The sequence below is a fragment of the Saccostrea echinata genome, unplaced genomic scaffold (assembly GCF_033153115.1).
Source record: "Saccostrea echinata isolate AGI-Se365-2 ecotype Australia unplaced genomic scaffold, CSIRO_AGI_Sech_v1 ptg000073l, whole genome shotgun sequence".
NCBI classification, from domain to species: Eukaryota; Metazoa; Mollusca; class Bivalvia; order Ostreida; family Ostreidae; genus Saccostrea; species Saccostrea echinata.
Window position 1 is genome coordinate 1,299,983 of NW_026889822.1, and position 14,211 is coordinate 1,314,193.

A 14,211-nucleotide genomic window follows, 5' to 3' on the forward strand; every position below is an offset into this window, starting at 1 on the left:
ATAACAATAAAAGATTACTAATGAGAAAAACGTCTAAAATGCCCAGGGTATTTATTGGGGTGGGTATTTTCCTCAAAAACGTGTGTCCGAAAGAGCGATAAATTAGCACATTTTCTATTTATTTAGAAATTATTCAAGGTAACGTAGTATGTAAAGTGTGCGTTATTCTACAAACAGTAATGTAATCGTGATTTTATACATATCTGAAAATACTGGAATAAAATATGAATGACAAATTAAACAATTATATATATGACTTTTATTTTGCGAATATTTAACTACTTTGTTTACTTTTTTAATTTAATTAACTTAATAAATACTTTTTAAATCACGCACACATTAAATAAAGTTGTTTTATTTTTTATCATTTGTGTATTTATATTGGATTTGCGATGGCGCTCTAATTGACTTTCAGTTTTAGATTTATAATAATTTCACTTAGGTTTTTCATCACAAGTACCTTAGAAAAAGAAATGTTACATTTTTTCACCAACAAAAGACATATTTGCGTTATTTGCGTAATTTATTCTCTGAAATACGAAACTGATTTCTGTCGTGATTGATCATCGATATATATATACATCTGCATATAATGATATCATTTATAACACATAATCTATTTTTTATATACCTGTATTTTAATCTGCACCATAGACAATAATTTCTCGCAAAACAGAAAATATTAAAAGGTAAGCTGTATTTTATCATGTTCTAAATTCTTAGTGGATAAAATGTGAGAATAACGGACAGTGAACATTCTAAAATGTCAGTTAAAACGATAAACGTTATTTGTTTAAGGCATTCCATATCTGTTTCGAGTTTCTGTTTTGTTCTATAGTTGATCTATAATAACTAACCTTGGCATTTTCAATAAGTCTTTATTTTAATGAAGCTTATCTCGCATGCGATGTGTTTCCAAAATTTCTTGTGTTAACCATTTAGGTCTTGTGTCGCGCTTCACTCTTTTTGTTTTCACTTTTGTATGTTTGTCTAATACAGCATTAAAGCGCAAATAAAATTGTGTTAATGCTTCACTTGGGCCAGAGAATACTTCTAATGATTGGAAATTTACTTTTTTAAGTCTTGGAGAAAATTTTTTTCATTAATTTTTTTTTGAATTTTCTATATGTAACTTGTTGACATATCATGTAATTTTCTTGTAAAACAAGCAGGGTAGTGGCCAGATATTGCAATTGTTGGTAATGCAGATTCACATAATTATGTTTTCAGGTAAGGTAGTGTATATATGATCGATGAGGGTCAATGAGGGTTGATGAGGTATCTGTTTTTCTTTAGGTACATTAATTATCTGTGTAAAATTATATTCTTCAAAAGCAGAGGTCCAATGTCTTGGGGTGGAGGAGGGGGGGGGGTTAATCAGGTCAATATTAAAGTCACCTGTTGGAATTATTTCAACATTGTCACAGCGGGATGCACAATTTATCTCCATTGTTAGACTTTCTACCCAGCAGGAGGTGGCAGATGGGGGCCTATATGTGTTACAATAAAAATTGGTTTTGAATTTGAGATATTGATTTCAAGCAATATTGTTTCTATATTACCTATTTCAACAACTTATACGTACAGTCATCAAATAAACAGTTGTGGTACAAAACAAACCAAACTTTTACTAAAATTAAAGATTGTAAGGTTTCATTCATGGATATTTGTTACTATATTTTTTTTTCGTACCCCTTGTGTTCCATTTCCAGAAGTTCTATTAATAATTGCAAAACCTGTGATATTTTTATAACAAATAGTTCGTTTAATAGCAACCTTATGGGGCAATTTTTTTTAAACTACAACTGATGAAAATTTGACTTATAAAACTTCCAACAATGTTTATGGAATTGAATGTACTTAGCAGCAACGTAACAGCAAGAGAATGCCGTGGCATAGAATTGAAATAAATAATGAAGGCCATCAACATCTTTATAAACATTTCAATTCGCCTGATCACTCTATTCATTAATGAGAGTTAAAATTTTCGGGAAAAATATATCATCCAACTAATAGTCCTACTTTGAGTACTTCATTCCGTAGTCAACGAGAAGAATACTGGATCAGAAAACTAGGCACGGCCTTTCCGTATGGTTATACGACCACATAAATAATGTAAGGAATCTCTCAAGCCCACAGTGCGCAAATTTGAATGTGATGGGACTTTTTAACAAAACACTTAGGAGTAGTCATGGACAACGATCATACAATAGACCAAATATACATGATTCTTTTGATTCACTTTCGTCTTAGCTCAATAAACGATTAGACCTTCATAATATTCGCACCAAACTCTACTCATTTCCCTTGAATTATTTGAATGGATATTTGAAGAAGCTAAACCTATATCATACTTAAATTCTTTAACTTCAGAATTCAAATAAGTATTTCTGATTATGGATGTTGCCCATCATAAGCGTTTAAGCCATCACATGTGTCGGAAGATAATTCCAACTCAACCCGTCGCTTCTTTGAACTTAAATCTTCCAACAAAGGAATGGATGCTGTGAACATTAGCAACATTTTGAACTATAGAAAGTCAGTCTTGCATTCCACCGTAATTCAATTGAACTTTACACCCTGCATTTCCTACAGATATTCTCAAACTTTGCTTCCAACTTTTCAATTATAAAGAAGCCTTGCAGTGCCTAGATATTGAACATCTAAAATAAAATCCTCTTGAGTGTTCTTGCTCTTCCTCTTTCAACTACAACCCAGCTGGAGCTAAAAGACCTAAAAGCAATTATCTTAAAATATCCTAAATACAGAGAGCCCAGATCTTTAAATTGGCGACAGAACTTTATTTCTATTATGAATCCTGTCGAAGATTACGCCAGACGGTTGGCTAGATATGAAAAGGAAGATCCGAAAACTTTGTCAGAATGGATTAGGTGTTTTAAAATATATTTAAAAAGTTGTATAAGATATTTAAAAGGGAATATGCAATCCATATCTTCTTCCGTTTTCACTACATCCGGTTTATAACAGGATTAAAAAGGCAAGATGAACAATATGTTTTGGTTCCAGCCGACAAGGCTTGTAACAATATTGTCTTTGTTTGTAAGGCTCATTATTATAACTGTATTTTACAAGAACTTGGTTTTAATTCCAGGTTCGGAAATCAAACTTATACTCGCAGTTCACTTTCTAAAGCTGAAGTTCTTCAAAATCACATTTCAGTGTTTAATATTTTTAACATTCCAGTCAACCAAGATGAGTTCGATCCACCCTACCCATACTGGATTCCATAAAAATCCTACAAATATACATTGCCAAGTGCAGTTGCTAAAAATGTTAACTTCATTAAAGGAGAAACTTCAGGCGTATTGTGCTACAGCATATTCTAGAAATGGTGTAAATCAGATGTGGATTCTCAAAAACTCTGAAGAACTTCTAGAAAATTTAACAACGCCAAATTTTTCAGAAGTCAGTAACATCAGGACTTATGATTTTTCTACACTTCGTACAACCATTCCCACGATATATTAAAAATAAGACTTTTATATAGCATAGACCACTGCTTCTTCGATAAAAAGGGAAGAAAATATTCGTATCTTGTGATTGGTCATCTACAAAATTACCTTTTTTAAAAATCACTCTATTCTATACATAAGTACTCTGAATAAATATATTAATATGAAATCATCATCCGGTTATGCAATTTCAAGTTTGTTCAGTTTGAATTCCATAGGGTATGACGGGGTCACAATCAATCATAAACTTTTTGCATAGACAAAATAGTGAACAATCTTTGAAATTCTTCGCGGAGGACCATGATAAGTCACACATCTTCATGTTATGCAGATTTTTATTTTTTCCACCAGGGATAAGTACGGTGTGTCCACAATCTGGGATCATTTTTTACAGTGGAATATACAGTGAAAATCTTTAGAAAATCTTTTCATGAATAGCAAAGACTTCAGTGGTCATGTTAATAGAAAACATAGTAAGTTGGTGCAGAATTAGATTTGTTGGTATCATGGATCGAGGGGTAGGGTGGGGCCACGATAAGATATCCAACTGTTGTATGAAAAATATACAGATTAAAAAAAAATTAAAATATCCTCGAGAACAACAAAATCATGATTTGTCATAAAAATCATGAATGCATGCATCCTCAGATAGTGCAGCTTGGTTTTGTTTTCAAATTGTGAACACTAGGGATATTGTAAATCCACTATAAGGGATCATGGCTTTACTAAAATAAAAAGGAATTCAATAAAACAAGAGTTGTAAGTCAAAGTACTAGTAAATTGTATTCAAATGCAAATTATTCTTTAGTTGTGCTGATACGTCCTTTTTTAATTATGGCCCCTTGAGCTAGGGTGGGACAAAAGTCCAGGCAAAATGTGTTTAAATCAGAATTTCAATTTTGATCCTCTATGCTGCATTTTATTTCAAATTTGATAAATCATATCGTGAAGAGGGGTTTGTTTTTATTTAGAATGGTGCACATTCATCAATTTGCCAAATATCGGAGGTTGTCATTTGTTTAAACCTGCACCTTCTTGTCCCCCTCTATTTTCGCCACTCTATCAATTTTAGACACTCAAATGTATGACACCATTTGTTATATACATATCTTGTATTTAAGAGTTAACAATCAAGTACATGTAGATGTACTAAACCTATGAGTTTTTTTTTTAAAATTAAAACACGTTTTGTTTTTATCTTGCTCTTTAGAGCCGCCATAGTTCCTTCCTGGGGACAATCAATGATTTTTACGTAAAACCATGAATTCATGCAATTTTATTTGAAAGACGTATTTCTAAATCTAGATCATGGTCTTTCCAGGATATACATTGAACTACAAAATTTGATTTGTTTAATATCTACTAATTGAAATGAAAAAACGGGAGAAATCACCCTATTCATGTAATTTGAGTTTTTTGATAATCTAAAGTTTCACAAATCAATTTCCTAAGAATCAATCTTAGAAAAGTGGACCTGACGATACATCTATTATTATAGTGTTTAATCTGTTATAAGGGTCTCTTAAAAAATCTATAATTAATGAAATATATGCCATCAAAATTTGAACTAATAACAATTTATCATAGTATGTGAAAAATTTAAACGCAATAAGAAAGATTTTGAAATGATAAATATCACACCGTGTACGAATACCTTCTTGTGATTTATTCAGCTTTTATATAATGCATATTTCTGCTATGCCTGTTATTAAATCGCGTAGTTTACAACGCTCGTAAATATCAACGTTTTCATTAAATGGAGAGAAAAAAAGTTCAGCAAAGTTTATCAGCAAATATGTTTAACTCTTTATCTAATTGCAGACCATATAAATGAGTTCATGGATATTTTATTTTCAAAAAGAATATTTATTTGTTGTTACAATGTCATCTTTTTGCTTCCAACGAAGAAAACGTCAAGGTAGCACAGTCGGTAAAGCGCTTGCTCCGTGATCGGAAGGTCATGGGTTCGATCCTCGGCCGCGACTGACCTAAGTCGATAAAAAATAAATAGCAAAATAGCAATTGTTCCTTCGCCAAGCGCTGGGCAAATTGAAGCGAAAGCTGTGAATCTTTCTGATGAGACCTTAAATTCCAAGGCCCCGTGTCACGGCAGGCGTTGGCACGATAAAGAACCCTCACTGCTCGATGGCTCTGACTGCCGAGTAAAGGGCTAAATTTGATGCCCTTCAACGGTATATGGTGAGGTCTCTATATGAGTGAAACATTCTTAAACGGGACAACAATCAATCAATCAATCCAAGGAACAAAACATTTTCTTCTGAAATGGTTAGACCATAAGGAAGAAACAGTCCATTCCCAGTTATATATGACAAAAACTGACCATCACACCAACCACGTAAACACGGTCGTTATAGCAATCCGCTATCACAATCCTTGGCATCGTGTCTGTGGCGATTCCGAATGAAATAAAGGACAAGTTTGTCTTCGACTTTAAGTTATCAGTATAAGGAAACCTCAGCTCTCTCTTTTTTTTATTCACAACAATTACGGTCAATGATCCGATGACTGAAACACAGATATCCAAATTTCTGTTTTCAGCCACGTGCATCATACCAAATCCGGAACTAGACAGTGGTCTATTTTTTTGTCATTCTGAATTTCCTGTGACATATTTGGTCCTGAATAACGAACAACTTTGCCCTGAAAATCATTTTCACTTCGCATGCAGACCACCAGGTCTCCAGAAGAGGTGGTACATATACCATAAGATTTCCACTTTGTGAGAGAAATCAGCTTCTTCGATTCCCCGTTTCTGACTATCCTCATCGCCTTATCCGTATTGCTTTTATAACCTGTTCTGAAGGAATATCCACATTTTTCTAAACATTAATGTTTCAATTTATTCGTCTGATAGATCTACTACTTGCCTTTCAAATCTCTTCAGTATATACACAGGTCACATGTCAAACCACAGTTAAGAACTATCAGTAGTGATGGCGATTGTATGAGAGAACTTGATTTCTGGATCCCCAAAGGCATTTTCTTTACATTTTATGACGCTTTGTAAAGATCCCCAAACTCCTCTCTGATGTTTTCTTCACTGATGGCCTTTGGAGTGAATGTAGGAAAAATAATGTCAACTTTAACTCAGTAAATTCCTCTAGATTTGGATCGAAGCGAATAAATTCTTTTGCTGAATTTACTTGCAAAATACTCCTACATCTGGAAGCTTAAGAGTGACAGCCTTTCAAAAGCTTGATTTCTATCAAATTATAGTCGGTCTTCCTTATATGGCTCTGTGTCATGATGTGAAGGTTAAAAACTTTTTCTGTGCGATTATATTATGTATTATTTTGTTCCATTTATTTTCCTTTCCTGAATGGCGATTATGAACGATTCGTACTTAATACAAAAAATAATAGTATGCACATCTTATACGAAACATAACTTTTATCCTTATGTTTAGAAAAATTACACTTAAGACCGGTCTCCACGTCCCGCAGTGGGATTCAAACACGTGAAGTAAGGAACAGCTCCTTACAACGCGACTCTAACCACTGCACCACGCGGATGACCATATCATTGTTTTTCACCACCTAATTTCATTATTGCATGATTGTTCTCTGAAATATGATGCTTATGTCGTGATTACTTATAGATATTTACATTCTGTATAAAATTATATATCCTTGATTATAGATCATTTTTCATATATTTCAATTTGTGACATATATAATTTTTTTACGAAATGGAGAATATGAAAAGGTATATTTGTTTTTTTTCATATGCTTAATTCCTTTATGCTTTCTAATATATGATGGTTTTTAATTTATTTTCACAGTGGATTTGTACTGTTGCTGGTCGTGGTCACTACCGTGTTTGGTTCTATGAAGGAAACACCACAGCAGATCATTAACAAATACAACAACTACAGGACAATCTGTACTGGACTTGGATATCAGAACCTAAGCTGCAAAGCTGACAACAAAGGTAAGGGATGTTTTTACAACTTTGAAGTCGGTTTATGACGAATTACTAATTTAAATGTCCCCATTTTCCTTATTTTTTATCAAAGTTATGTTTTGGAAGAGTATAGATAAATTGACTTCATCTACAAGTTTTAAAATATGACTTGAGGAAGATTGCATTTACCCTTGATAACTTTTTATTTTGAAGGGAAAAGATCAATTGCTTTTCAATCGTCACTAAGCAGTGACTTGGAGAACATAGGAAATCAACAGACAGTGATATTTGACAGGGTAACCTTGAACGAAGGAAAATGTTATGATAAAAAGACTGGTGTGTTTACCGCCCCTGAGGAGGGTGTGTTTACCTTCAGCTGGACAATGATGTCAAAGGCAGGTAAATATTTTGTCAGTGAGATAGTACACGACGGCAAACTCATTGCATATAACCACTCTGATGGAAGAGGTCTCACTGGTTATGTTACGTCATCAAATACTGCCAACATCAAAATGAAGAAAGGACAAAAAGTATGGATTAGAGCCCACAGAAGCTTCGGCCAATTTGCCAATGGTGGATATTGGTGTAATTTTTCCGGAAATAGGTTATAAATATCAAGTATATATTAAAACAAAACTTGAATAAAATTACTTGTTTTGCTTTCACTTGGATGGGTGGTGTGCATGGATAGCGTCCTTATACCAGCACCAAAACATTCTCTTTTGACCTATAAATAATTTTCATATAGAAATATATTGCTTATTTTCGCCAAATTAATTAAACTCCTCACCATCACTTTATGGGCATGACCTTAACCTGTAATACATAACTTCAATTTTAGCCACGGTTATGAGATGTCTGATCAGTAATAGCATATCAAGTTTAAAATCAAATTATCTCACTTATATTTATATGACTCGTTATCTAATCTTGTAAGTCATGGCATAGAGGTATATCCATATGACATTTTGAGATATCAAGTCAAATATAATATATAGGAGATAACCAATGTTTGTTTACACAGGAAGTAGCTGTCGCCATGTGCTACAACAGAGCATGTGGATGTTTTCTCTTTCTTTTAATAAGTAGCTTCACATTTCAGCAGATTTAATAATCCCATTTCAACTATTTCAATTTAAAGCAAAGAATTTCACAGTTCATATAGCTAAATATCATAAAAATCTGTGTGCAGTACATTCGAACTGTCCAGTGTTTACCTGTATAAAGTACATGTGTTATGCATACCATGATGTGCATATTTCTAAATGTTCTGTCAAAAACTTTTAAAAATATAATGTTTTGATTACAAGCTGTTCTTCTACTAGAAATCTTACTGGAAAAGCTTCTATACCCAAACTTAGGAAAATCTGAACTGCAAATGTTATAATGTTTTCCACGTAATAGAATGTACTCTTTGTGGGCTTAATCATGTTGGCGAAACCAAGGGTTCTTCTAATAAAGAATATTTGGATATAGATTTCAAATTAATGGGTGCCAGCGGCTTCTCTACAAGAACTTTAATTTACCTGATCATTCTATTTTTGTCAATGAAATTAGAAATCTAAAAAAAAAAAAAAAAGATTTCTTACAAAAATACACCGACTATTGCTTCCAAACTTTTTAATTAAAAAAAACCCCTCTACAGTGCCTCCACCCTACAATTATATAGTTCTGCTAGATACATCATTACTGGTGGCGTGAAAATAGTTAATAATGAGTACTATACCTTAAATCACTTATCTTAAAACAGTCAAAATTTACGCTACCCAGATCTTTTATCTGGCGTCATAATTTCAAAAATATTATGAATTCTGTGGAAGATTACACGAGGCGATGCCATGCATGAAAAAGAAGACCTTGTCACTTTGTCTGAATCGATTAAAATTATCAGATGGATGTTAAAATCTCGCATTTAGTGGCTGAGGGGCAATATTAAAACAATATATTCTTCTTTCTTCAATAATCCAGAAGTGAAAAAAAGAATTAGATAGATTACACGATCAATTTGACTACTCCAAGCGGACAAAGCAAGTACATGTAACAACATTGTCTTTGGTTATGAGGCTCATTATATTTTTTATTTACTTTAGAGGAATTTTGATTTAATTAGGTAGTAATTGTCGCCCGCGTGGCGCAGTGTTTAGAGCGTCTGCTCTAGAGTCGCGGCGTAAGGAGTTGATCCTTACGTCTCGGGTTCGAATCCCATAGTGGGACGTGGAGACCGGTCCTTCGGATGAGACCGTATAAACCGAGGTCCCGTGTCGCAGTAGGTGCTGGCACGAAAAAGATCCCTCACTACTCATTGGCCGAGTATAGGACAAATTTGCAGCTCTCCACCGGCAAGTGGTGGCGTCTCCATATGAGTGAAAAATTCTCGAGAGGGACGTTAAACAACATACAAGCAAGTAGTAATTCAACTTATACTCATAGTTACTTTTTCTAAGAAATAAATTCTTCAAAATCATATGTCAGTCTTTGTTAATTTCCAATAATCAAACTGGATTTGAATTACCATACCTATACTGGATTCCTACATTGCAAAAAAATCTTACAAACAAGTAAACATTTAGTGGTTTCCAGTCAATATTCCACCAAGCTTTCTATATTCCTCAATGAAATTTTAACAGTTAGAATTTCAATTGTTACTAATTGCGCCCTGTTATTATCTTACGTATTTTTGTATTCATTTGAAGCAAAAATTATTCAGAAACTTCTACATGAAAAAGTAGACTCTTGCTATGAACTTCAATTCATATTTATATAATCAATATTCATATTAATTCCTACGTTGATTCGATATATCCCCTTGAACTAGAAATAAAACACAATATAGATTCAGACACATCTGCTTCATAATTGGATATTCTACTATAAAAAGACAAACTAAAAATAAAAATTTATGATAAACGTGATGACTTCAACTTTTCTATGATTAACTTCCTTTATTTATGTAGCAATATACCATTATGACCTGCATATGGAGTTTATGTCTTCCAGTTGATTCGATACGCAAGAGTATTTTTTACGTAAGAACAATTTCTAAAACGAGGCAAGATATTGACAATCAAGTTCATGATACAAGGATATCAACAGTCTCGTTTAAAGTCAACACTTTGCAAATTCTATGTATATAGAAATATACACGGAGAAATTCGCGCTAAAGTCAAATCATAATGAGGCTACAGAGACGTTAATAAAAATAGGACGACATAGGGCAGTGAGAAATTCAAACATTGAGTATATTTTTGGTGCATTTAAACGTGTAAAATGTTAATATAAGGAATGTTTTTAAGTTTAGTGTGAATTATTGGTGTGTAAATCACAGATTTACCCGTAGACATATTTTTCATGAAGCGCTAAAATATTATACAATACATTCGAATAGATGCAGGGTTCAATAATTTTATCTATAAACAAGATGTGTTTGTGAAACACTGATGCCCCCGTATTGCAACTTACAGCAAAGGTGAAACTTTCTCAAATGCAAATCAAATATGTTGGTACCAAAAGTAAGGTCTTGTCTCGAGGAATAAACCTGTGAAATATGAAAGCCCTAGCAGCAACCATTGAATAGATATGATAAGGGTTAAAGTTTTTCAAAGGTATATCAAACATCAAGGTCAAGTGGTCAAAATCAATGGAGCCCAAGGAAAGGCCTTCTCCCAAGAACTACACAGGTGAAATATGAAAGATGAAGCACCACTCGCTCGAAAGTTATAACCAAGGTTAAAGTTTTTCAAAAGTAGGTCAACCTCCAACCTACTTGTATCACTCAAGATCTCAATGTACAATACCTAAATTTACAGAAGCAATTAACATTTTTAAGTATTATAGAAAAATCGAAAAATATTGTGAAAGTAACTTTCATTGTAAAACTAAAATGTATAGTAAATGGGCAATGTTTGATTTGATTTGTTAATATAAGAAATTCTAATTAGTATAACTATAGCTGTAATATTGAACAGTTTTTTTTTTTTTTTTTTTTTTTTTTTTTTTTTTTGGAAAGGTGCACAGTGAGTGTGTGGATGTGTGTGGGTGTGGGTGTGTTTGTACATATATGCCTGTGTTATTTGATATTATGTATATGAAAACTTTTTCAAAAATAAAGCATTAAAAAAAAAGGTCAATCTCCAAGGTCAATGGATTACAATTGGTATCAAAAGAAAGGTCTTGTCAAAAGGATTACACATGTGAAGTATGAAAGCTCTAGCACCAGCCGTTCAAAAGTTATGGCCATGGTCAAAGTTTTCCAAAAGTGGGTCAAACTCCAAGGTCAAGGTCAAAGGGTCAAAGTGGTTGGTATTTGGAGAAAGGCCGTGTTACAGGAACTACACTGTCGCATGTGAAGTATGAAAGCCCTAGCACTAACTGTTCAAAAGTTATGGCCAAGGTTAAAGTTTTTCAAAAGTAGGTCAAACTCCTAGGTCAAGGTCAAAAGCTCAGATATGTTGGTATCCAAAGAAAGGTCTTGTCAAATGGATTACATATGGGAAGTATGAAAGTTCTAACAACAATTCTTCAAAAGTTATGGCCAAGGTTTAAGTTCTGTAAAATTTTGCAAAACTGGGTCAAACTCACCAAGGTCAAGGTCAAAAAGGTCTTGTCACAAGTAATACACATGTGAAATATGAAAACCATAGCTCCAACCAATCAAAAGTTATGGGCAGGGCTATAGTTTTTGCAAACAAACAGACAGACAGACGGACAGGGCAAAAACTATATACCCCCGAATCTTCGATACAGGGGCATAAAAATTTCCAAAATTGTATATCTGGCATCGTTTACAAAGAAACTTTTACACTACCATGACTTCATACATAGGGATAAATCAAGAAAAATCATACCATTAATAATTCCAAAACATCTGTAAAAAGCATTGATGGATGTTGTAAATTATGTAGCTAATTTATATATCTAAATTAAATACCAAAAAGAAAAACAAGCAATGACAAAAGAAAAAATAAATCAAAAGATCTTACAGGCTGACATTATTCCTATGTAATTAATTCCTAGGTTTTTCTTTTTCATATATTATTCACATTTGTATATGTGACCCTTGTTGAGACTGATTACTGTTCGATATCTTCATATTTTATATCTAGAACTGTTTTTAAATTTACTGGATTGAATCCTTTAGGGTTCATTGATAGCTATAATTCTAGTAGCAACTAATTAATATCAATTATTTTTCCCATGTGCTTAATTGTCTACCGATTGGTGAAAAAACCTACATGGATACAGGCCTTTCAGATGTGTGGATACAAGTATTTTTATTTTCAAGTTATGGCCCCTTGAGTTAGGTTGAGACTAAAGTCAGGAATAGAATTCATTAATTAATTTAAAGTTATAATTTTGCTTCTTTATGCTGCGCTTTATTTCTTATGTATTTGATAATAAGTATTGTTTACAGGCCTGTTTTAATTTAGAATAGCACAGATCCAGCAGTTTGCCTACTGTCGGATGTTAGGACATTTGTGTAAAATTGCATCCTCCTGACCCCCTTTCTTTTGCCTCTGTATTTGTTTTGTAACACCATTACAGAACATTAGACTCTGGCATCAGTTATTAATTCGCAGGTATATAACACCATCTCCTGTATAAATATCTTGTGTTTAAGATTTTACAATCAAGTACATGTAGACGTACTAAGAGAATGGGTTTTTTTTTACACATTTATTTTTATCTTACTGTTTCTGAGCAGTTGACATGTTTCCATGCTAGGGAGAATCAATATTTTTTATGCAAAACAATAACTTTAATTAATTTATTTGATAGACATGTTTCTTTATTAACATCACGGTTTTACCGAGGTCTATATTGAAACACAAAATTTGATTTGATACATGTCTATGGTAAACTGAAGAGTCGGACAACTTTGATGCTGTTTATAACAAACTTCTATAAATCCGTCTTCTATTATGATCGACTAAATAAACCAATGCTTGATTTATTAAGAGTTGTCTTCCTTTCTCAAAAGACGATATCGCAGTCCTTTTGTCGTATGACCGTCGAAACCACTAATAACCAGAAAATTCGATCATCCCGCCAATATGTGACCATCCACGAGAGTTGGGGATCCAGATGAGGAATTTTTTTTCAAAATGACAATATAATTTTAATGTGGTCCAAACTGACGCACATTTCTATTTTTTTTTTATAGGATGAAGATTAGCTTAATTCAAATTAACAATATTTAAATATAAAGATAGATATTGCTGGTGACTTATTACTTTACCAAGACAGATAATTTATGTATGACCAGGATCCATCACGAAAAAATTCGACTGACTCACATAATCCAAGCACTACTCTCTATATTAAGACCATAACTGTCACATTCTGTAACAACAATTCCATAAAGAACTAATTAAAATAAGAGGACCCACATGTAATGCATCAATACAAAACTATAATGAACGTATTCCAGACAAGTTTTTTTTAATATGTTGGCAAGTTTAAGATGTAACTTTCAAAAGTTTATTAAAATTTAGTATTTATAAATGGCAAAATATGTTAAATTTTCATTCTAATTCTTTTAAAATTACACCTAAAATTTAAAAAATCTATTTTTGGTAATATTTAACCATGGTTGACTGTATTCCTCTTGTTCTGGCCACTGCAATTATATATACATCTTATAAAATTTTTATTTATTTCACCAAGACAATGATACATTACTGGTTAATACTGTGATATCAAGATAAAATACCTTCATACCTACCAGTATAATTCTGATTAGCTTTTACACAATCACTGTATAATATGCAATATGAATTCTAGTATCAAAATATTTCACTCACAAACCACCATTTTA

At 32.8% G+C, this 14,211-nt stretch overlaps 1 protein-coding gene across 1 annotated transcript; it reads left to right on the forward strand.

Moving 5' to 3' along the window:
• Window positions 1–7,270: 7,270 nt before the first annotated feature.
• On the forward strand, window positions 7,271–8,008 carry LOC133176333 (heavy metal-binding protein HIP-like; the record flags this gene model as incomplete). The annotated part of the gene is made up of 2 exons (XM_061311460.1): window positions 7,271–7,424; window positions 7,611–8,008. Coding segments are annotated over 2 exons (552 nt in total), but the record flags the coding sequence as incomplete, so codon positions are not given.
• Window positions 8,009–14,211: the final 6,203 nt, after the last annotated feature.